This window comes from Drosophila yakuba, chromosome 2L (genome assembly GCF_016746365.2).
Source record: "Drosophila yakuba strain Tai18E2 chromosome 2L, Prin_Dyak_Tai18E2_2.1, whole genome shotgun sequence".
NCBI classification, from domain to species: Eukaryota; Metazoa; Arthropoda; class Insecta; order Diptera; family Drosophilidae; genus Drosophila; species Drosophila yakuba.
In genome coordinates, this window is record NC_052527.2 from 28,976,521 (window position 1) to 28,999,485 (window position 22,965).

The 22,965-nt window shown below is 40.9% G+C and overlaps 1 protein-coding gene across 5 annotated transcripts in view; it reads left to right on the top strand.

The window, feature by feature from the left end:
• Window positions 1-22,965, top strand: part of LOC120320432 (dipeptidyl aminopeptidase-like protein 6) — a 410,598-nt gene that overhangs the window by 222,159 nt on the left and 165,474 nt on the right. Inside the window, exon 5 of one of the 5 annotated variants that reach the window (XM_039371276.1) lies at window positions 3,938-4,136. The exons of the other annotated variants lie outside the window; for them this stretch is intronic. Within the exon in view, the coding sequence (XP_039227210.1) occupies window positions 3,938-3,972 (35 nt within the window). The 3' untranslated portion in view covers window positions 3,973-4,136. Of the gene's footprint in view, window positions 1-3,937; window positions 4,137-22,965 lie in introns of those variants that run through there. 5 annotated transcript variants of the gene reach the window in all.

Consider the following 22,965-nt stretch of genomic DNA (forward strand, 5'->3'; position numbering starts at 1 on the left):
CTTCACTGCTTTTAAAAATACAAATTTAGATTAATGAATAATGAATAATAACATGCCCGCTTCTCGACCTCGGATAGGGGCCCCAGTCTATATATAATTTTTGAAAGAACCTTTCAGACTCTGCAGCGGAACGCATTGGCGGTCGCTGAATTCTGTTTGACGCCTTGGTTATTTTACAAGTATCACACCCCAGTACATGAGCCTTCACATCTCTTACCAAACTTGGCCAAAAATAGTACCTACGCACTCTCTCTAACGTCTTGTGAATGCCTCCATGAGATGCCAACGGCTGATCATGCGACTTGCTTAAAACCTCTGAGACCAACTCTTGGGGTATCCACAACTTCCATATGAAATTGTCATGGAGAATTTCACCCGTGGCATGCTCCGTTTTTTTATAAACTCGCTCATCGACGACTCTAAGATCTGGAAGCTTGTTCGCATTTGCCTTAACCGCTCCATCAAAGTTAAATACTCATTTGACTTGAACGCTGGCGACTCCAAATCGATGAGAAGCCCTTGCCTAGCATCTAAGGCCGCCACCACATCTTCATTCACCCTGGACAAGGCATCTGGGACAACATTTAGTCGCCCACTTCTATGCTCGATTTTAAATTTGAAACCTTGTAGTTTTAGAGCCCACCTGGCGAGTCTAGAGTGCAAGTCGGTCTGCGTCATGAGACGCATGACGGAGTAGTTCCTTTGTGCCTTATTTAACTTCTTGGATACGAAAGCTAATGGATATTCATCCCCCTCAGCTGTTTTCTGAACTAATACCCCTCCAACGCCAGTTTGGCTTGCATCGCAATGAAGCACAGGTGCAGTACATAGCATCTCTTTTAACTTTCCAAAAACTTGTTGCCCTTCGGCTGTCATAAAGAATTTCTGTTTTAGCTTCAACAGGTCGGTGAGAGGCGACACAACCAAGGCAAAGTTATCAATAAACTTCCGGTACCAACCGGCCATTCCTAAAAATCTTCTCAAGGCTTTTAATGTTTTAGGCAACGGAAAGTCCGAGATCTTTTCTGGATCTGTCTGAATTACGCCCTCTCCAACTATATGACCTAATCACTTTACAAAACGCCTACAGAATTTGCTCTTTTCAACGTTTAGCGTGAGACCTGCGGCTTGCACATGCTTGGCTACTAATTTCAAAACCCTGAGATGAGACTCGAAACAATCGGATATGATTAATAAATCGTCTAGGTAAACGAATACCTCATTTCGAAGTTCGGCCGGGATCACCTTGTCCATAAGTCGGGTCATGGTTTGTGATGCGTTCGTCAACGCAAAAGGCATAACATTATATTGGTATAAAGGCTTTCCAGGAATAGTAAATGCTGTCAATTCCCTTGATTTCGGATCAAGTGGTATCTGCCAATATGCATCTTTTAGGTCCAGACTTGATATAAACATTGCTCTTGGCAACCGGCCCAGAATACCATCAATTTGTGGCAACGGATATGCATACCTCCTAGTCACAGCATTCACTTTCCTACTATCCAAATATAGCCTCACCTTACCTGGCTTTTGCACTAGCACTACGGGCGATGACCAAGCACTTTCGGATTCTTCGATTACCCCTAGCTTGAGCATCCTTTCTACTTCGGCATAGAGCAATTTCTCTACAGCCGGTGACACGGGGAAGTGTCTCTGCTTGACCGGCTTAGCATCCCCCACATCGATGGAATGTGACAACAAGGATGTCTTCCCTAGCCCAGATACAGAGAAAGATGGAAACAATGACCCGCTGTAAATCTTCCTTTTGGCTAAGCGATAAACTATGCGACTCGGAGGTGATTTCTGAAACCTGCATTTCCGGCGGTAGAAGGTCAAAAACTTCCCAAAAATCGATGCCAAGATATAAATCCTGACTAAGGGATGGAATTATATGAAGGTCAAGTTCTCTGATTGCTTGTTTATATTCCACAGGGGTTTTAAGACGACCTATTACTTCCTGATTTTTCCCATCAGCCGTGGATGCGAAAAAGGTTCCTCTCTTAAAATGTATTTTAGTCCTTATGACCTGCTGCGCCAAATTTCCCCCTATCGCACTTATAGCCGCCCCTGTGTCTAACAACCCTAAAACTACCCGATCGAGGACACGGACTTCCGCATAAGGACGCTTATCTTTCGGTTTGTAACGGATACTATTTATCGTTTTGACTGTTTTCCAAAATTCTCGCATTCGCCTAGAACTTCTGGATTGTGATTGCGGCCGGATCAGCTGATTAGTTGACCTCAAATTAGAATTTATATTTAAGATTGTGGGCCAACAGATGGGTTGGCTGGAAAAGTTTTCGGAATCGTGAGGATTTATTTCGGACGGAGTTGATTTAATATTATCTACACGCTTGCTTCGGAGATGGTCGGCCTTCGACGTTGAACACACGGCGGCTGACGGATATGTGTGCTCGTTTTCCCGTTTTTTTAGGCACTTGCCACACGAGGGTTTGTACACATTTGGAGTGCCACAGCCGTAGCAGAAAATCTTTCGCTTACTTTCGCAATCCTGATAGCGGTGTCCCTCTTTGTGACAATTCCAACACACTAGTGCCATAGCTCCGATTTCTAAGTCGCCTTCCTGATCGGAAAATTCTGTGGCATCATCTGACATAGTTTCCTCTAGCAGCTCTGCCACCTGTTTACGAAATGGAGCCCCTTTTGATACCCACAGCTCCGCTTGATATCTTTCAGGAACCTCTCCCTACGCCTGCAAATCTCTCGCATGCTATCCACCGAATTTATGTTTACGTTCAGCAACTCATGCCGAATTTCGGGCCTTAGATTCCTTTTTAAAATTTCAACAACGGTCTTCTCCGATAGTGGAGCTTACAAGCAATCCATAAGTTGGACGATCGCATCGTAAAACGCATAGAATTTCTCCTTTTCTCGTTGTTTCCTATCTCGTATGGCCTCAACTATATCGACGTCAGTTTTAGTGTCGCGGAACTGTTTTCGCAAGGCTTGGCAGAGAGGACCCCAACTAACCATAACTAACCTTTGTGTTTTATGGAATCTCCAGAAAAATTCACGGGCCTTGCCATCGAAAAGTATGCTCGCATTGCTACACAAAACCTGAAAATTGCTTTCCAAAGTTTGATGTGTTAGTGATTCGACCCTGTAAATAAAATTATCCACACTAATCCCTTTCCACCCATTTAATATATGGCCGACCTTGTCTGGTCTTGCATCAAGTCGCTTCTATGTGTCTTAGCAGCTGAGCCTGCTGATGCTCGGCGCTCTTGATTAGATAAGGGTGGCTCGGCAGACAGAATTCCGCTCACATTGTTTTGGCCAAGTCCTTTAAGCTGTGTAGCTACGTGGGTTTGGATCAATTGAGCCATCTGATCAGCCAATTGCATCATGATGTCCTCTTGCATAGATCTCACTGTTTGGGCAACAAGGGTTCCTATCGCTTCCGAACTGACCGGAGTATCGTTTCCTGTGGTTGCTTTCTTTACTGTTTTGGCCTTTTGGCTCCCCCCTGCTGTTGATTTTGTCTCAAAACAAACTATTTCGCAGCTTGGGCATGTTGCGATTGTTCTATAATGAGTCACTATGCACGACTTATGAAATTCATGTCCACAATTAGTCTTATATGTAACAGCGGTGCTCAAAGCTTTTCCACAAAGGCTACAATTCGGATCTATTTTCTACATAGTTTCTCCGACGCGGAAGCGCTCAAATACTCTCTTCTACTTTCTCACTAAGCCTTTGTTGCAAAAAAATAACTCTTGTCTTTTAATCTCCTGATCATATGCCTACGGTCTCCCTTATCGCTTTATCTGTATTGTTGAGAGAGTACCGGCGGTCATTGACCTTACCTAATATTTACATACCTGTCTTCTGTTAAATTTTGAACAACTATTGCGCTGATCAGTTATTGTCACCCAGGAAACAGCTGTCATTTGTTTTGTTTTTCTTTTGCTTTCAGGGGCGCCGTTCGACAGCCACCTCAGCGAAACGTAATTCAATTTTAATGCTAATTTAAATGATAACCTTTAAAAAATTGTAGAATGAATATGAAACTAGGAACTATAACATATAGAAAAATATTAAATGTAGGAAATATAAAATATGGGAATTGTAAAATATAGTAATAAAACGTGTAAAAAAAATAAAAAATCTTTAAATCAAACGATCAAAAATCATAAAAGTATTTTGCCTTCAACCATAGTGGATTTCCCTGCAAAACCATATATAAACATCTGCTGTCTGTTCCACTCTTGTTCAGCGAACATGTAACAAAAAAACGAGAGAGAACGCTATAGTCGAGTTCCCCGACTATCTGATACCCGTTACTCAGCTTGTGTAAGTGCGAAGGACAGTTTTTGACGGTTTGTGGGCGTTAGAGTGGGCGTGGCAAAAAGTTTTTTTGCAAATCGATAGAAATTTACAAGACCAATGCAAAAATGAAAAAATATTACAACATTTTTCAAAAATGTGGGCGTGGCAGTTTTGGGCGGCTTGTGGGCGTAAGAGTGGGCGTGGCAACCTGAATCGACAAACTTGCGTTGCGTCTATGTCCCTGGAGTCTGTATACTTAATCTCAACTTTCTAGCTTTTGTAGTTCCTGAGATCTCGACGTTCATACGGACGGACAGACGGACATGGCCAGATCGACTCGGCTACTGATCCTGATCAAGAATATATATACTTTATATGGTCGGAAACGCTTCCTTCTGCCTGTTACATACTTTTCAACGAATCTAGTATACCCTTTTACTCTACGAGTAACGGGTATAATAAATTTGTATCGACTGCTGCCTGTGCAGAGTAAATCAGCCCAACAACACTACGTGGTCTGTTATGTGGTCCCGCCGACACAACAACTAACCGACTACCGCAATGCTGCGCTGACTGCAAGGTTTTCTTTCCCTTGTTATTCTCCTTCTGCTTAACCCTTTCTATTACTTGTGGTTCGGTCGTTTCTTTTCTAAAAGATCACGATCTGCAATTCCAAGACAATTAATAGAAAACTTAAACAAATTAACTGGTTTGACTTAAATGAATATGAACTGTTTGAGTTTCTTACTTTGTTTTATTAGCCGTGGTCAGGAGATCCGCAATTCTAGCGTTATCTAGCCTGCGTTTTCCATTCGCCTTCTATAAACAAAATGTTAGACTCCCCTGTAACTAAAAAAATGTTAACCCAATCTTATCCCGTGTTCACATCATAAACGTGGCCAGACTCTAAACTGCGAACAGTATCATTTCTGTAAATCCAAAGCGTATTAAATGTGTGATTCAGAATAAGACCAGGTTCATTAAGTTTATCTTTTCAGCGAGCTCAAATTTTGTTTACAATTGGGGCTTTGGTTCAAGCAGTCTGCTAAAAATCCAATCGCACATTAGTCGTAACGGCTACACTGAATACTATTGGATTGAGAAAAAAATGTTGGATGTAGGTGTTTGTGTATTTAAAATATATTTGCCATTGATGATAGTATGGCCTGTTCTTTTGGCCAACACGGTGGGTGCCAGATTATAATAATCTTCTTTAAGAAATAACATTATAACTGTAACGAATTTCTTCAGGCCTGGTGTTAGCTAAAGGGAACGAGCGCACGCAATTTGTTCCGGCTATCTGCTCGTCGGCTAACGGTGATGGTTATGGTGTTCGGACTGTTCCCCTTAGAGGTGCCTTTTCTTATTATTAGAATCAAAAATATGCGTGCTACGACAAGCAATAAGATATTGACCATTACATTACACAAACTCTTGAGACCGGGCTATCATATGCTCACTAAAACAGACAGCGAGAATTTTTTTAACCTCAGATGTAATTGAGGCTAATGCGTCCCCCACCCTTCCAATGGCCATTTGATGCTTCTCCTCGAACATTATATTTGGGAATGGCCCTCTTATATGGTCTACAGGGTTCCTACTAACTGAAGGCAAAAATTAGGATATACTCAAAACATTATAAATTTTTTATTCGCTACAAACTAAGAACAGTCGTTGGACACTAGCCATGATTAAAAGAATATACTTGGTTGTGTAACTTAACATGCAGATTTTAAATGTTTGTTAACCGAGATGACGGAAAACGTTTTCGTTTTCAGTACAGCGTGCAAAGAAGAATGCGAATGAAATCGAGATTTTAATATTGTGTAAAAGAAACGGATTGAGCTGATTGGATTTTAGGTTAGATTAATTATTATCCGAGTTTCTCCTTGTTACCTTTGCCAAATTTTCTTTTGCGATCTTGCGCAGTATAGGAACATAAAAAAAAGGCATCTATTCCCTTTCTTTTATGAGGGAGGATTTACATACATATGTTATAACGCACGTTCAATAATAAAGGTTAAACTCGGCGCATTGGCTGCCGGAATCACTCACCCAAATATATCCTCTGGAGATCCAACGGAGAAAGCGCTTTGCCGTGGATGTCAAGGCTGTGGGGCTTGGAGGAAAAAATAACTTGCATAACATATATAAAAAAAACCCTCATTAGGACAAAGGTCCAGAGTCCCTTCACATCCGATCAGTCATTTCTTTCTTTACACAAACTTTATTCCCGATTTTCACACTCGCGACTCCAGCCTTTTTATATTGGCCATTACGCACCGATCATCATGAATATATATATTAACTACAAACTAACAAACAAAACTAAGAACTAAACTTATCTACATGTGATGTTCTCGCGATTACGCTATATCGCAGCTTTGCTGCTGCTCGCTTTAACTCCGACTTTCAACTGCTTTTGCTTGGGCCGCGCAGTCACGACAAATCCAAGGAATGGCAAATTTGTTTTCTCGTTTCTTTTGCACCGCTGGGCAATAACTTTGAAATTTAGCGGGTCGCCCAAAATAAAATTTGACTACTCAGACGACTTTCGACCAGCCAATCTTTTCCCCTGAACTCCAATGAGCCGACGTCCCGTGACCAATAAACACAATGTGAAAATGCTAATGCGGGTGATGAACAGCTTGGGTGGTAGTCTCTCCGGCTATAACATTTGTCTTCTAGCGGCCCTCTATCCGGTCGCTGATACGCCAAACCCTAAAAAAAAAAAAATGGCTATGTACCCAACCTGGAGCGTAAGCCGCCGACGATCAATTGTTCCTTACCGACTGGGAAAACGTATGTATTCTGTTCTTCCCAGGCCAATCAGTGCAGCTTGAACTCCAATAATTAAAAATAGTTCACTCGCGAAAGATAACCATACTTTAATTTCTTTCTAATTTAAACTTTGATTTGAAACGGTTACTTATAAAACTCTGCGAGGGATTGAACCGCGGCCACTCAGGCCACTAAAAGGGAATAGACCGATTAGACGCTTGCCAAATAAGCGGGAAGGCATTAGAACGCTCCCCAACGGGAGCTTAGAATGTGAACAGCCTGACATTTGGCGATGTTAATTTATCTTTTCAAGATTGCTGCCATAACCCGATCCCGCACTTTTCAGATCTAGGTGGCGCCTCGCAAAGCAACGACCAAATCTTACCAGTTTCTCCCCATCCCACAGAGAGCGACACATTCCTGCTGCAACAAGCGTTACAGCGCTGTCCGCATCATGAGGGACAGGATAATTTTTAATGTCGTCATATTTCTTGTCATCTGGCAATACTCCTTTGTCTGTGCATTTGTGACCTAGGAATGTCACTTCGTGCATGAAAAATGAACATTTTTCTGGATGCAACTTTAGGTTATATTTCCTACATACATTAAAAACGTCAGTTAAGTTTTTAATCATGTGTTTTTCTGAACATCCTATCACCATTAAGTCATTCATATAAAGGAATGCCTGAGAGGGTTCTAAGCCCGAGAATGATATAGTCATCATCCTCTGAAATGAATTTGGTGCTATTTTAAGACCAAATGGTAATCGCGTGAAGCGATATGAGCCATTGCTCGTTGAAAACGATGTTATATTCCTTGAGTTTTCCTCAAGTTAAATTTGGTGGAATCCTGACATCAAGTCAAGGCATGAAAAGTATTTAGCTCGACCTAGTTTATCTAAAATGTCATCAATTCTAGGGAGTGGAAATTTGTCAGAAAGTTGTTTTTTATTTATTTGACGATAGTCAATTGCTAATCGCCATTTCTTCTCTTGTGAATTCGGTAATGATTTTTTCGGAACTAACAAGAGTGGGCTGTTATACTTGGATACAGACGGTTCGACGATTTTGTCGCTAATTAATTTCCCTACTGTTTTTGAATTTCTTCAATATAGCTATGCGGGCTTCTGTAGTTTTTTATATAAATGGGTTCATCATCTTTAAGTCTTAATGTTTGTTTATAAAAGTTGTTTGTTGATATTGGTTCGGTTTCCAGTCCGAAGACATCACTATACTGTGTGCATAATTCAGTTAATTGATTTTTCAATTGGTCTGGAAAAATTTTCTTTAGTTTTGAAAGTACTTGTTCGCTTCTATTTTTAGTGTTGGTGTTATGAATGTCATAATCTTTTAAATTTTCATATTGCAAAATTTGGGTCCACCAAGTGAAATTCATGTGGAATAATATATTTTGTTGATTGGAGTTCTATTAAGGTTGTTCCTCGAGACTTTATCACACCTTGTCCTATGCCTTCGATGTTTATTTTTTTTCTTTTTGAATTTGGAAGTTATCAGAATTTACCTTCAGAAGTGAGATATCTGCACCGGTATCAATGAGAAATGTTAGTTTATTTTCAGTTGAATGATTATGGAAAGTTACGAATATATTAAGACTATAATTGATGGAATGAACTTTAACATTTATTGGCTGTTTCCTAAAGGGTTCTGTGAGTTTTCCGACGTATTTTGCGCGATTCTTACATTGCTATTATTATTATTATTACCCTGGGAGTAGTTTCCGCGGCCTTTCCCTTGGTTTTGCCCTCTTCTACCTCCACGGCTATTAATGTTATTATTGTTGTTGCTATTGCTGCCTCGGTTGTAATTGTTGTGGTAGTTATTTCTTCCACGATTATAACCTCGGCCTCCTCTATTATTATTATTTGCACCTCGTCGATAATAGAGTACAGTGTTACTCTGACCTGTTATCTCTGTGCAACTGTTTACAGATTTGGAGGTGGCATCATTCATGTTTGTGAATGTGCCTGCTTGCATGATAAGTTTTACCTTATCAATGGAGCAATTCTGTGTCATTGATTTTACAGCTGTTGTAGTGCTGTATTTATTCGCTAAGGACTGGCTGAGACCTTCACTGATATAGGCACCTTCAAGGGCCTTTGTCAGTTTCTCCACCTCTTGGGTGTATTGGTTAGCCGTTTTATTTCTCTGTTGTAGATTGAGAAGCTTGGCAGATATCACTTCTACCGATTCTCCTTTTACTGCACTTGACAGTTGTGTAATGATTGCAGCAATTGCCTGCTCATTACTTATACGGTTTCTTACATGGCCTTTAAGTTTAGTTTTTATTAGGCTTATCGCAGTCGTTTCATGTGTGCTCTTTAAGTCTAGTAGACCTAGAGCATCCAAAAAACTTTGTAGATTTTCTGGTTTACCATCAAACTCTGGTATCAGAGATGTGGTTAGCCTGATAAAGTCTGTCACTGTCTGTGCCATTTTAGAATTTGTTATTGTTTCGGACTAAAATTCAATTCGGTCGCTTCCTCCTAGTGTTTCAATGTCACTATCGGATTCAGCGTATCCTGATTGTACAGATTCGTCTAGTTCTTTAAACTGGTCTGGGTTGAATTCAACCAATTGACTTAGACATTCTGGTACATCTATCAGAATATGCCTGCTTTTTCTGATATTATTTAATCTTGTGTTTAGGGATTTTATAACCCTCAAACTTTTGTTATTATGTTCAGATGTGAGTCTATCTGCATATTTATTTACTAATGTAAATATATTATTATATTCTCCTACAACTATCTCTATATGATTTTTCAACGTTTCGGATTTTATTACTGCATCTCTATTGATACATTTATAAGACTTATCAAACCTGTAGCGAAATTCGTCTATTTGTATCGCTAGTTCGCTCCATTCCATTCTTGTCGTAAAAAAAAAGTTTTTATGAAGCTTTCTTCCACTCTATTTTTTTTTTAAATCTGGTCTAAACGATTTGTCCTATTCATATAACGTTTTTTGATGATTTTGTTATGCCTTACATAAATTGTAAGCAGAAATTGTAGAATTACCACTATTGTAATGATCAGCAATAAGATCCACAACGCATTTATATCGTCTGTGTGATCTATAATTTTTACGTTATTAACTACGTTGGCAGTATTGCCTTTTGCCTTACTAGAATCGCTAAACCATCCCATTTGTAAACCCGTTACTCGTAAAGTAAAAGGGTATACTAGATTCGTTGAAAAGTATGTAACAGGCAGAAGGAAGCGTTTCCGACCATATAAAGTATATATATTCTTGATCAGGATCAATAGCCGAGTCGATCTGCCCATGTCCGTCTGTCCGTCCGTCTGTCCATCTGTCCGTCCGTCTGTCTGTCCGTATGAACGTCGAGATATCAGAAACTACAAAAGCTAGAAAGTTGAGATTAAGCATATAGACTCCAGAGACATAGAAGCAGCGCAAGTTTGGTGATTCATGTCCCCAACGCCCACAAACCGCTCAAAACACTTTTGAAAAATGTTTTGATATTTTTTCATTTTTGTATTGGTCTTGTAAATTTCTATCGATTTGCAAAAAAACTTTTTGCCACGCCCACTCTAACGCCCACAAACCGCCCAAAACTGCCACGCCCACATTTTTGAAAAATGTTTTATTTTTTCATTTTTATATTGGTCTTGTAAATTTCTATCGATTTCTCGAAAAAGTTTTTTTCACGCCCACTCTTACGACCACAAACCGCCAAAAACTTAAATTGTTGAAGACTCTTCTTTAAATGGGTCAAACCAGCGTTAAAACTTGTTTATGCAGGCGGAGTAAACGACTGAGATCAAAAATGAGAAAGTTTGTCTCTCCGAACCCTCTGTACAATGATGACCGTAAAGATAAGAATGTATACACACGATTGCTTAAATAAAAGGGCAAACAAAAAGAGACGTCTTGTCTCTCCTGATAATGTTTTCAGTACGGCAACTCGAGAGACACCATCCCTGCCGGGTATCAGCTGACGCACTCTAGCTAGGGGCCACCTCATTGAGGGTAGATTGTCGTCCTCGACAAGAACAATGTAGTTCAACGACAGACCAGGCCTTGGAGTTCGCCCCTTAGAACGCTACTGAAGTAACTTTAGATACTCTTCCTTCCACTCAGAACAGGAGATTTGTTGCAAATAAAATACGCGCTGCTATGCATCCAAGCGGTTGTAGTTGAGATTTGTCACGCCAGGCTCATCAAACGAATCAGGAGGACCGCAATTCAAGAAATGTGCTGGGGTAAGAACATCCAGATCAGCGGGGTGCTTGCTCGTTTTCACTACCCCTTCCCAAAGCCCACCACTGCTAAGAAACAGCCGCTTTCGTTCCAGTAGCTCGTTTCTGGCGCCAACAAAATTAGTGGCTTTGTTTGACCTGGTGCATATAAAGCGCGTGAGACCGTGGAGAAATGCTACTGTGGAAATTTCCTTGATTAGTTCCAGATGCACACCATTGGTTGCGGAGCAAAGATTTACGCAGACGTAGCACATTATCGGGGCCTTGTTGCGAGCCTCCGGCTTGTAGAAGAATGGCTCACAGAAATCGACTCCAGTGACCTGAAAGGCATACGATCCGGCAAGCCGCTGGTTCGGGAGATCCGCCATAATGTGTTTCACGATACGAGGTTTATCCCAAAAACATCGTACACATCTATTTACTGCCTTGTTCACAATCCTTTTCCCACCAATAGGCCAATGTTTGGAACGATTTATACCAAGAAGAGCTCTAGGGCCAGTGTGAAGATTAGCCTTACTGGATGGCAGTATCGTTGGGTGCTGATTATTGAGATCCAGCGAAGAATTTCTTAGTCGTCCATCAACTCGAAAAAGGCAGAACTGCTCCAGGAAAGGCGAGAGAGAAGCTAAAAAACTGGATGGGAAAGTATTACCTTTAATTGTTTATTGTATGATTGTATGTGCTGCAGTATGGGCAGCATCGTCCGAATTCCTTTTTAAAGGTCCGCTACCGTAAGACCAGGATGCCGAGCCCTAAAGGAAGCCGAGCGAAGTAAAGAAGCTGGCAAATTTAAAGCAAATGGTTATGACCACATTCGGAGATTTAGCCAGCAATACGTTTCGACGAAGCTCAGGCAGCGGCATCTCAGTGATTGGAAGATGGCCAATTTTTCTCTGACCCGATTAGAAAGGACGGTCCGTTTATCAAGGAGGGATGCTCGCAGAGCTTAAAGCAAAGAGCACCTCTCTAAAGAATGTCGGCTGGATTTAAGGCCGTCGTGTTCTCCTTTGGACACAATGTAAACACAAGCACCGTAAGTCTCAAGGCTAGCATCGCAAAACCCATGAAGTTCAAGATCTGAATCTGAGTCCATCCTAAAACGTGGGAATGCAACGCGACATATTCTTCCCAATCTGCTACAAATATCGATCCATTTTGCATTTTGAGGATAACTTTTCCTCAAGAAGCTGTTGCAGAAGGATATTTCATTTTGCGATTACAACCAGGCCTAACGGATCGTAAAACTTTGCAATTGTGGATAATATAGAGCGTCTACATGGGGTCGATGATGACTGCAGAACAGCAACTGAGAAGAACAGTAATCAGAGATAGGATCCCAAACGAGACCCAAAGTTTTGGTAATGTCATCATCATCAAATTTTATGTATGATTCCCTGTCCTTCTTGGGTACATTCCCTAGAACTAAAGGAGTATTGGAGCACCATTTCCTCAGCTTGAAGTGGCCTCTAGAGCCTAAAGAATTTTAGTGGTCTGGTGCATAATGTTGACGGCACCTTCCACCGCCTGATATGATATTATCCACGTAGAAATTGCGTTAAAGAATTTCTGCTCCAATGGGATTTGGTGTCTGCTCATCCATGGCCAACTGGTGCATAGCCCCTCACAGACAAGTAGCCATACGTAACTGTGTCAAGTTACACACTTTAACATCTTTTGTTGATAAGTCTTTCCATAAAATGCAGTGCAAGTAGCTGCCCTCGGGCGAAATCCTAACACAGCGATAAATCTTGCAGATTTCCCCTGGAATGGCAACAGGGTGCAAACGAAACCGGATTATTGTATGAACCAGCTTGGGCTGAATACTTGGTTCGGACATCAACAGATCTTTAAGAGAATTACCAGAAGAAGTAGACGCTGATCCGTCAAAGACGACTCGATACTTAGTTGTAGAGCTATCTTTTTTCATGACCCAGTGGTGAGAAGTATCGGCAAGAACTGACTAGGGATGAAGGAACAAGAGACATATGCCCAAAGCTAACATACTTCTTAATGAATGCTGAATATTGATTCTTCACGACAGGATTCCGATTAAGAGATAGAAACCTCCGCATGGCCTGCTAAAAGTAAGCTCCCATAAGATTGAAGTTTAGTTTGACCGGCAACCGGACTGAATAATGACCAGATGACATTTGGACGAAGGGTTTCACAAAGTGCGCCTCACAGTCCAACTATTCCTTTGTAGACTAAAGTATTGGGTCCAGATAACTTTCTACGTCCCACAAGCGTTGCAAGAGAACATCAAGCCTTACATTAACATTGACCTCAGGGCTCTGAGATGGAACGCTAGAAGCAATAAGGAAATTGCGAGTTTTCTGTATCAGCGGCAACTCTGGCAAAAAACGTATTGATGATCAATAATACTTACAGCAATTGTTGCACGTATGTTTGCAGAGTGTCTGAAGCAGGGAAACGGAAGATAATATCGACCAAAAACCAATCAGTAACGAAATTGGAATCGCCTATTTCCGAAACTGCGCCATAGGATCCTGATTTTGCATTAGCGCATAGAGTGCATCAGGTAGCGCCTGCTCGGAAGAAAAGATTGCATTTTCAAAATGCAGCAAAGTATGATGCTTAGACCCACAAGTGCCGCAGTGACTTGAATTGTATTGGCGTAGTTGATGCCGTCGCGTAAGGCATTTCATACACAGAGCATACCTTTTCAATTCTTTAAGACGATCAGATGGCGTTAACTTCCGAAACCGGCCAATAGTAGTTGGGGTAGATTCTTTCCAACATGACTTTAGCTTCTTCAACTTCTCAATATTGGTAAGGTCCGAATGACTGTCTATAATACTAAAACATCGAGTAAAAGTCTGTCCAGTTCGCATAGCCTCCGCTGTGGATACTGGAATTATTCGGCGTGACACCTTAGGCAAACGTGGCATGCGGAGCAAAATTGGCATTACGCTTGGCTATTTCTGCTCGTTCGCTAGCCTTGAATTCCACGACAAATTTATCGAAGTTTTCACTTAACTCGCTTCCAATTTCGTCAAACTCCATTTCCTCTAGCTCGTTGTAAATTGTTTTACGAGCTTCTCGATGGTCGTCGATTTGTTCCAAACAGCGTTGGTTCATCGCATCCCTTGAGCGTCTCATTTGACACATCGTCGTTGAAACCTTTAAATTGCAGTTGACTTCCACTTCAAAAAGTCCACTTTATTTGGGACCTCATTGCAAATGGCTTCAATATCACCAACACAGCGAAAGCACAGAATAACATAACGATAGAGAAAGACAAACCTAGGTATGTATGCGATGTTTTGCGAATAATTACAGACTCCAATTTTTGCTTGTAGGGTTGATTCTTGTTGTACTAAATGCTGTTCTGCAATAGTTTAATGTGGACCATCTATTAGGACCACCTTCAATGTCATTATAAATCTTTGAGGATGGATTTTTTAGCACTGACTTTATCGGTGAAATATTAAACGCTTTCATGTCCAGAACTTTCGTCGCACACTTTTTATTAATATTATAATTTTATTTTGTTTTGTTATTTTGTCTTGCCAAGCTTGTCCACACATTTAAAAAAATGTTTTCAATTTCTTGTATTTTCGTATTTCATGCTGATCTTGCTGATTTCTATTAATTGTACTGCATTGGGTTCAATCCACAGAGAGAGCGGGGGAACAGTGCAGATAATGTGTATACAAAAATAACACCAAACGGCACTAATGAGCACAACGCACAACAAATTTTTTTTTTAATTGTGCACAAATGTGAAATCGGCAAGCGAACGGAGCAGTAACCAGTATGAAGCCAAAATAGGGATTGATAAAGAATTTATTAAAAACCACCTCCACCTTTTCCAAAAGCAAATATAAAAAAAGACTGCGGGTCGCTTTTTTTGCGGCTTGAAGCAGAATTGATTTAATTTTTAGGTACCCTCCACCCGCCTTTCGCCGTTTGATTCGGATGATAATCTCAAATACGACAGCAGAACTTACAATTTAATTATAGTCATTATTTTCTTTGTAGCTTGAAAAATAGTTGGTCGCAAGATACACTTGTGAATCATATAAATCGTTACATTTGCTTTAGACGCAGTTTCAAGAAATAATATACAATGCAGTTTCATGCAATACATGCGAGGGGAGAGTGAAGGAGAGTTTGGACAGCGAGAGTGTAAAGAGACAAAGGCAAGAAAGACCGGAGAGTGAAATAGCTCGAGCTAGAGCCAGACAGCAGGAGAACAGAAAGCGTCTGCGTGTCGAAATTATGAATCAAAACTTCAATTGATTATTACAGCTAGTATATTGGGAGAAAGACACCAAGTTGGTAGGTAGGTAGGAAGGCCTCGCACACACTCCAGAGACATAGACGCAGCGCAAGTTAGCTGATTCATGATCCCACTCTAACGCCCACAAAAAAATCAGTAGGTGTTGATGTGTCGATTCTGTGTGCCTGTTGCGTAGGCGGATGAAGGTCGTGCATTCCCGTTTATGTAGGTTCGGTTGTGGCTTGAACATGATGCAATTTGGGCTTATAAACTGGTACCTGTGCATGAAGCGTGCCCATTCCGAGAGTTTCTTTTCTTTAAGGTTAGCTAAATTCGACTTTCTATATCCATGCAGTTAAAAGGAGTGAAAAGGATGGTGTAAGTCTCATCTCTTGGTCGGTTTTTTCAGCGAGTTCATATCCATGGATTCGTTGATGACTGGGAACCCAGAGTAAGGTGATTTTTGTTGGATGAAAACTAAGAATGTGCCTAATTTCTTGTGATGTGGGGTCATTGTGATTCCAGTTGCGTATAGCAGAAAGAGAGGAGAGGCTTTCTGTGCATATAACAGCGTTTTTGGAGGCGAACTGGCATGCTTTTAGATAGGCGAAAGCTTCTGCCGTAAATATGGAGATATAGATAGGCGAAAGCTTCTGCCGTAAATATGGAGATATATAAGATAACAGGCAGTTCGACATGGTGTACAGCTTCGGAATAAGCATCTTTGTAGTTTCTTCTACACGTGATTGGATACCCGGATTCTGCCAATGTACATGCTACTGGAGAGGTGGGAAATGCGTGAGTGGCGCGACGAACCGCTCCGTGATATGGGACTTCTAGCTGTTTAATTGCGATTTAGCACACCAGCGAACATTAAAGCGCGCGTAACATGTATGATGCAAGAATATTTAGACGATAGAAATTTAATAATGTTAAATCTAGTTTCAAGTTGATTTTTTAGAATCTAACAGTGCTGTTTGAAAAGTAGTTTGGATTCTTAGGTTTTCCCAAAGATTTTTAAAAAGTTTACATATTTTATTTTGCGGCTGTTCAGGTCTATGTCGAAAAGGTTACAACTTTGTTTACGACAAATATGAAATAGTTGTCATTTTTTAATGGCAGAGAGACCCCAGTATTTCTAAAAATTTACCTCTGACTATATTAATATTGTTTATTTTTGTAAAGATGATGCATATAGTGAAATGTAAATATCTTTATGCCGAGTTACAATGCTATTTATTTCGTCAATTGCTATCATAAATAAAACTACAGAAAGTGGCGACCCTTGCGGAATTCCATTGTGTAAAATGTGGGAGATCGATGTGACATTGTTTATTCGAACCCTGAAGGACCGATTGGTCATGAAGGCTTTAGTTAGGTTGAAAAGCTTTGGACCAATGCCCCAGCGTTTAAGTCTGCAAAGTACGGCATGAATCCCCACGCGATCGAAGGCTCTTTTAAAATGCGTCGCCAAGATAAAGACGTAATTTTTGGGTCGAAAAAGCGTTCGACGCGAAGTGTTGGAAGATTGTGGCGTTTTATGAACCAGAGAAGTATTTGGGCTATTATTTTTTCTAGTGTTTTTTCTAGACAGGATTACAGGATAAAGTAGGACGGTAACTGTTAAGTTCAGAAGGAGTTTCGTTAGGTTTTGGGATAGAGATAATGGTAGCCGATCTCCATGTACATATGTGGGTATTTTACAGTTATTATTATTATTATTAAATATATCCAAAAGTTTTGTTTTTAGGAGGGGCGATAAGTTTTTGAGCATATCTTTGTGGAGGATAATGGGGAGGTTTTGGAAGTAAGTATTTCAAACGCTTGGCCGAAAGTACGGTTATTTTTTAAATGGGCGTTTGCTTTTTTGTATCTAATGACGTTTATATCATTCATATAGGATTTGTAGGACGAGAACAAGCACTGCTTTTGGTCCCTAAGCTGTTGAAGCTTAGCGTTCCACCATGGTACATTATCTTGTGGATCACTGTTTTCGTTTGGGGAATGCTGCAGTTTGCAGCTGCTCGAATGACTTTCGTACGACTTGCTGATTTAAGCAACTCAATTGCTTAAATCCAATTTGCTGCTGATATTTCGAAATTTTCTTTAAAGCGTTTCCAGTTTATAGGCTTGTCTTGTATTTAGGGAGGGGTAAAATCAAATCGGGGAGGGTAGGTGTGCTTATGTGGATGGTTATGGGAAAGTGTATTTAGGGAGGGGTAAAGTCAAGTCGGGGAGGGTAGGTGTGCTTATGTAAATGGTTATGGGATAGTCAAATCGAGGCGGGTAGGTGTGCTTATGTGGATGGTTATGGAAAAGTGGTCACTTCCATGGAGGTCATCTGATATAGACCAGCTGCACCTATGGGCTATCTTTGGAGATATCAGCAATATATCAATGTGAGTGAAGGTGTTGTGAGATGAAAGCTGCGTTGGGGAACCGTCGTTAAGGACAATTAGGCTGTTTTCCAGAATTACGCTTTTAATTTTTTTTACCCCTTGTGTTTGTGCGCGGCGAGATCCATAGAAGGCTCCACGAGTTTAGGTCACCTAGGAGTATGGTGGATCCATTAAGATTTTGTAAAATTTCTGATATGTCAGATGATGGAAAATTTTGACTTGGTGGGACGTAAGCATGAACAATATTAATACCCTGTTCCAAATTTATCTGGAGTTCATGTCACGGTATGTATGTGGGACGTTCCTTTTAATTAGAACATCAATGCCTTGTTTGGCTGTGGTGTTGTGAGAAAAATTGTAAAAATAACTAGCATATTTTTTGGGACAAATAAAATTTGTGAAATTGCATGGAAGGTGGGTTTCCTGCAAGAATACAATGCCGGGTGCGTGGTCTTTTATAAGTAATGTCAGTTCGTTGTAATTATTAAAAATATCGTGGATGTTCAATTGTAAAAAAGTAATTGTCATAATTCAATTTTATTGAATATTCTTATTTATTTGAGGTTGGTATAAGTTTGCGTATATAAAAAAGTGCGGGTGAAGAGGTCTGTTGTGTTGATTGTTACTTGTAGGTTTGAGAAGTGTGAGGCCATAGATTCGTTTGAGTTGTATCTTGAGATCACTGATGTATCAGTGACGTTGTTGTTGGTTAGTCCGATCAGAGCACTTGATACCGATCGAAGGGCGCGAGATTGTTCCGTACATATTTTCAGTTTACTTGTTGGGCTTAAGTCAGAGAAATCATTTTTGGCCGAGGTACTTGGTGAGGTAGTTCGATTTTCTTCGGGATTCAAATTGTTGGCACGAGAAGATGAATGCGTTGGTACAAGATAAGTGGAAACATTTGTGGAGCTGGTGGGCAGGTCGGTCGGTGTTCGTAATCGTGTATGGTTTTTGGGTTTTGTGAGAACAGCGGAAGCTGAGTTTTGGTTTGCGTCGGTCAAGTAGGTAAGCGTGGAGTTAGTTATTGTGTTTTGTTGTTGGTGTAGGATAGTTTTAAAGAAGGCATTGGTGACACTTTCTTTACTGGACGTCTTGGTTCAGGGACTGCGAGTGTCTGGAGCGTCAGTGGAACGGACATCATTTCACCGGACCCCGAGCCAGGCTGGAACTACCTTCGTCGTTCCCAGACCTCTTGATACCGTCGTTCTTTGCCCGATATCTCTCGCAACGTAAGTGTGCACGACATGGTAATGTTAATTCTGCAAGCGGACGCCAGCGACTTCAAAATAGGTGCGATTCTTACACAGAAAACTGAATATGGTAAAAAGGTCATCTTGTACTCCAGCGGGACTCTAACCGTGATAAACTATTCGTCAACAGAGAAAAATGCTTCCAAATTGTTTGGCTAATTTTGAAATTAAAGCTATATCCATAAAGGGATATCATGAAAACCCTTTAGGGAATATCGCCAGATGAGCTAAAGCGGTGCGACTTTGAGATTGCATACAGGACGGGCCAGTTGAACGTGGTAGGTGATGAAGTGTCGAGACCGCGTGTACCAGAGTATCAGAAGCAAAGACGAAAACGGAGCGCAGCGGGATATGCGTGGGAATATAGAAGCACACTCGTTGTAACATTGCCGAGGTCGAAACATGGAAACAACATATTGTTGGTTCTGATCAAAAGATTTTGTAAGTGGACGGAATTGACGGCAGATGCCATGGTATTCGGGGAACGCATAGTCTTAAGGTTTACAGTCTCGCCAGTCGGGCATTTACGTCGGTTCTCGAGGACATGGGAATAATGCAGGAGTTTACGGCATCATATTCATCAAGATAGTCCCACAGAGCGAACGAACAGCAGTGTATATAATGTAATGTATGTATGTATGTAACCGGAGTCATGTTGAGCAAATTACATCTGCTGTAAATACAGCGAAAAATTACAGCAGTACAAACATTGAAAAGGTACACAATGTTTTGGGTCAACAAAATTACCCGCAAGAACAGTTTTTCGTAGTTATTAATGTTTAGGGACGAAGGCGCCCCGCATACAAGGCGCACTGGAACTCGAAAATAGGGTGTTTCGGATTTTTGGTGGGAATACCTGACATTAGGTCTTGGCATAAAAAGTATTAAAATGTTCTAAAATATTATTGATTTTGAAGGTGTAAAATTATCTTAAATAAAATATTTTCTATGAATATATCTAATTAATTACTTACCGCCACTTCTTTTGTTGTGAATTCGGCAGGAACTTTATCGGTACTGTTATATTCTAGAACTGATGGTTTCTGTATATTTAAAATATTATTATTTTAAAATATTTGGTCTCTTTATTAGTTTAAACTTCTTTACAGTTCGAGAATGAATCGTATGCGGAATTGCAGCAAATATACATAAATGCAGCTGACCATTATAAGTTTTAATGACCGCGGCTAAAATTACTTCACTATTCCTGTACGTGTTGTACTAATTGGTATGTTACTGCTGGGTTGGCAAGTCGTTTCGACGTAGGCGTGATCGGCTGCTTTGCCTTGTTAGACTCCTCGCGAGCTGGTTAGGATGCGTTGATAACTTGTTAAGGTACTTTTCCTTTTTTTCTGCAATTTCGTCTTTTACAGGTGGCACGTTTAGATCTTTGTGAATGCTCACGTTTCGAACATACCACGGTGCCCCTGTGATAGTTCTCAATATCTTCGTCTGGGCTCTCTGAACGATATCAATGTTGCTGTTGCTGGCATTTCCCCATAGCTGGCAGCCGTCCAGATTGGTTTTAGCACTGAGTTGTAGAGCAGCACCTTGAAGTCCAAACTGAGTGGTGAGCGGGAGTTGATAAGCCAATGAAGGCTGTTGGCCTTCAGTTTTAAGTGAGTTCTCTTGGCTTCGATGTGTCGGCGCCAAGTTAGACTTCTATAGAGGTGTACTACCAGATACGTCACTTCGTTTGCTGTTGGAAGTGCGACGTTGTTCAACGTGAACGGTGGACAATATTGCCTGTTAAGGGTGAAAGTTACTTGCTTGCATTTTTGTTCGTTTACCTTAATACGCCAGTCGGATAGCCACTTTTCCACGTCGACCAGGTAGATGGCTAGCTGAGATGATGCTTTGATTGGGCATCTGGAGCGGCTAAGAATAGCTGTGTCATCCGCAAATGTTGAAACTGTCAGATTGCTGCTTGTAGGGTCTGCTGTGAATAGGACGTATAGTGTTGGGCCTAGTACGCTGCCTTGTGGGACACCGGCTTCAATACTGTGTTCGTCGGATATCGCAGTGTTGCACCTCACTACAAACTTCCTTTTGTAGAGGTACGATTCTAGCAGTTTATGAGTGTTGTTTGGAAGCGTTGTTTTGATTTTGTACATCAGACCGTCCAGCCAAACTCTGTAGAATGCCTGCGAAACATCTAGAAATATCACAGAACAGTATTCCCGTTTTTCAAATGCGTTTCGTATTTCTGATGTTATGCGGTAAACTTGCTCAATAGTTCCGTGTTTTTCACGAAAGCCAAATTGGTGTGCCGGTATTGTGTTGTGCGTGTTCAGGAATGGAGTAATAGTCAGAGACAGTAGGCATTTTTCGAAAAGTTTCGATAAGCAGGATAGAAGGCTTATGGGTCTGTACAACGATGGAACAGAGTGATCTTTTCCCGGCTTTGGTATCATTATATTGTTGACTTTTTCCATCTTCCTGGAAAGTAGCCAAGTTTGTTGATCGCGTTGAATGCTGCATACGACACAATAAGGCAGCTCGATAATCATCTTAGGGGTAATTAGGTCGCACCCTGCAGATTTTTTTGGGTTCAGATGTTCTATGATGATTTTTGAGATTTCGTTTGAGCGAAACACAACTGGTGCATGATGATGCTGGGAGTCGTCTGTTGCGGGCGGAATTTCGAACGTGTTTTTTGCAGAATTCGGTTGGAAGACTTTTTGTAGATGAGTGACAAATGTGCTGGCTCTATTTTTGTCGCTACGGGCCCAACCACCTGTCTGGTTTCTAATAGAGACCACTGGTAATGTGGGTGAGCCAAAAGTTGGGTGTGCTTTCCACAGTGAGTTTTTTGTACGGGATGTAGATCATTTTTCAATATAAGTACGTTGGGCAAGCTCTTCTTCTTGCTTTAAAGCTTTTGTAAGTTTGCGTGTGGCGTCTTTTAACATTTGTTTTGTCGACGGTGATCTGGAGGACTGCCATTCTTGCCATAGCCGCCGTTTTTCGAGAACAAGATGTTCGATTTGTAGGTTGGTCTTTTTGTGATTTGTAATTTTGCTTACTGTTTGCGGCGTTGAGCAGCGAGCTGCAGCAACGATGATTGACTCCAGTGAGTTAACAAAACTATCAATGTCAGCTTCAGCTTCAAGAGGTGGGTTAAGCTCAATGTGTGAGCTTATGTATTTTTTGTATTTGAGCCAGTTGGTTTTTACTGAAGTCAAGAGAGGTTTGCTGGTTCTGGGTGTCGGAGCAGATTTATTGGGAGGGGCGAGTGGTCAGATGATAGGTCTGAGAGGCACTCGGCGCTTATCAAACTACGGGGAATGTTTTTGGTTACTGCGAAATCAATTAGATCAGGTAGTTTTTTGGGGTCAGTAGGCCAGTATGTAGGTGTGCCAGGAGAAACGTGGTCGAACTTGTGGTTTGCTTTTATAATGGCGTTGTAGAGCTGTTTTCCTTTTGGATTCACGAGTCGAGACCCCCAGTGTGTGTCCTTGGCATTATAGTCCCCAGCTGCTATAAAATGTTCTCCAAGTGAGTTGAAGAATTCCATAAATTGGTCTTCAGAAAAAGTGAAACGAGATGGGCAGTAAACAGCGGCTAAAGTAAGCTGGTTACCATTATCCAAATGAATTTTTAATGATGTTGCATGTAGATAGTTTTTGGCAGTCTCAGTGGTGCTTGAGACGGCTTCTTATCAAAATCACGGTCCCGCCGTGGGCCTTATCATCAGGGTGATTGGTTCCGTAGAAAATATATCCTCTTATGTTGAAGTTATATTTGTTTGTGAAGTGT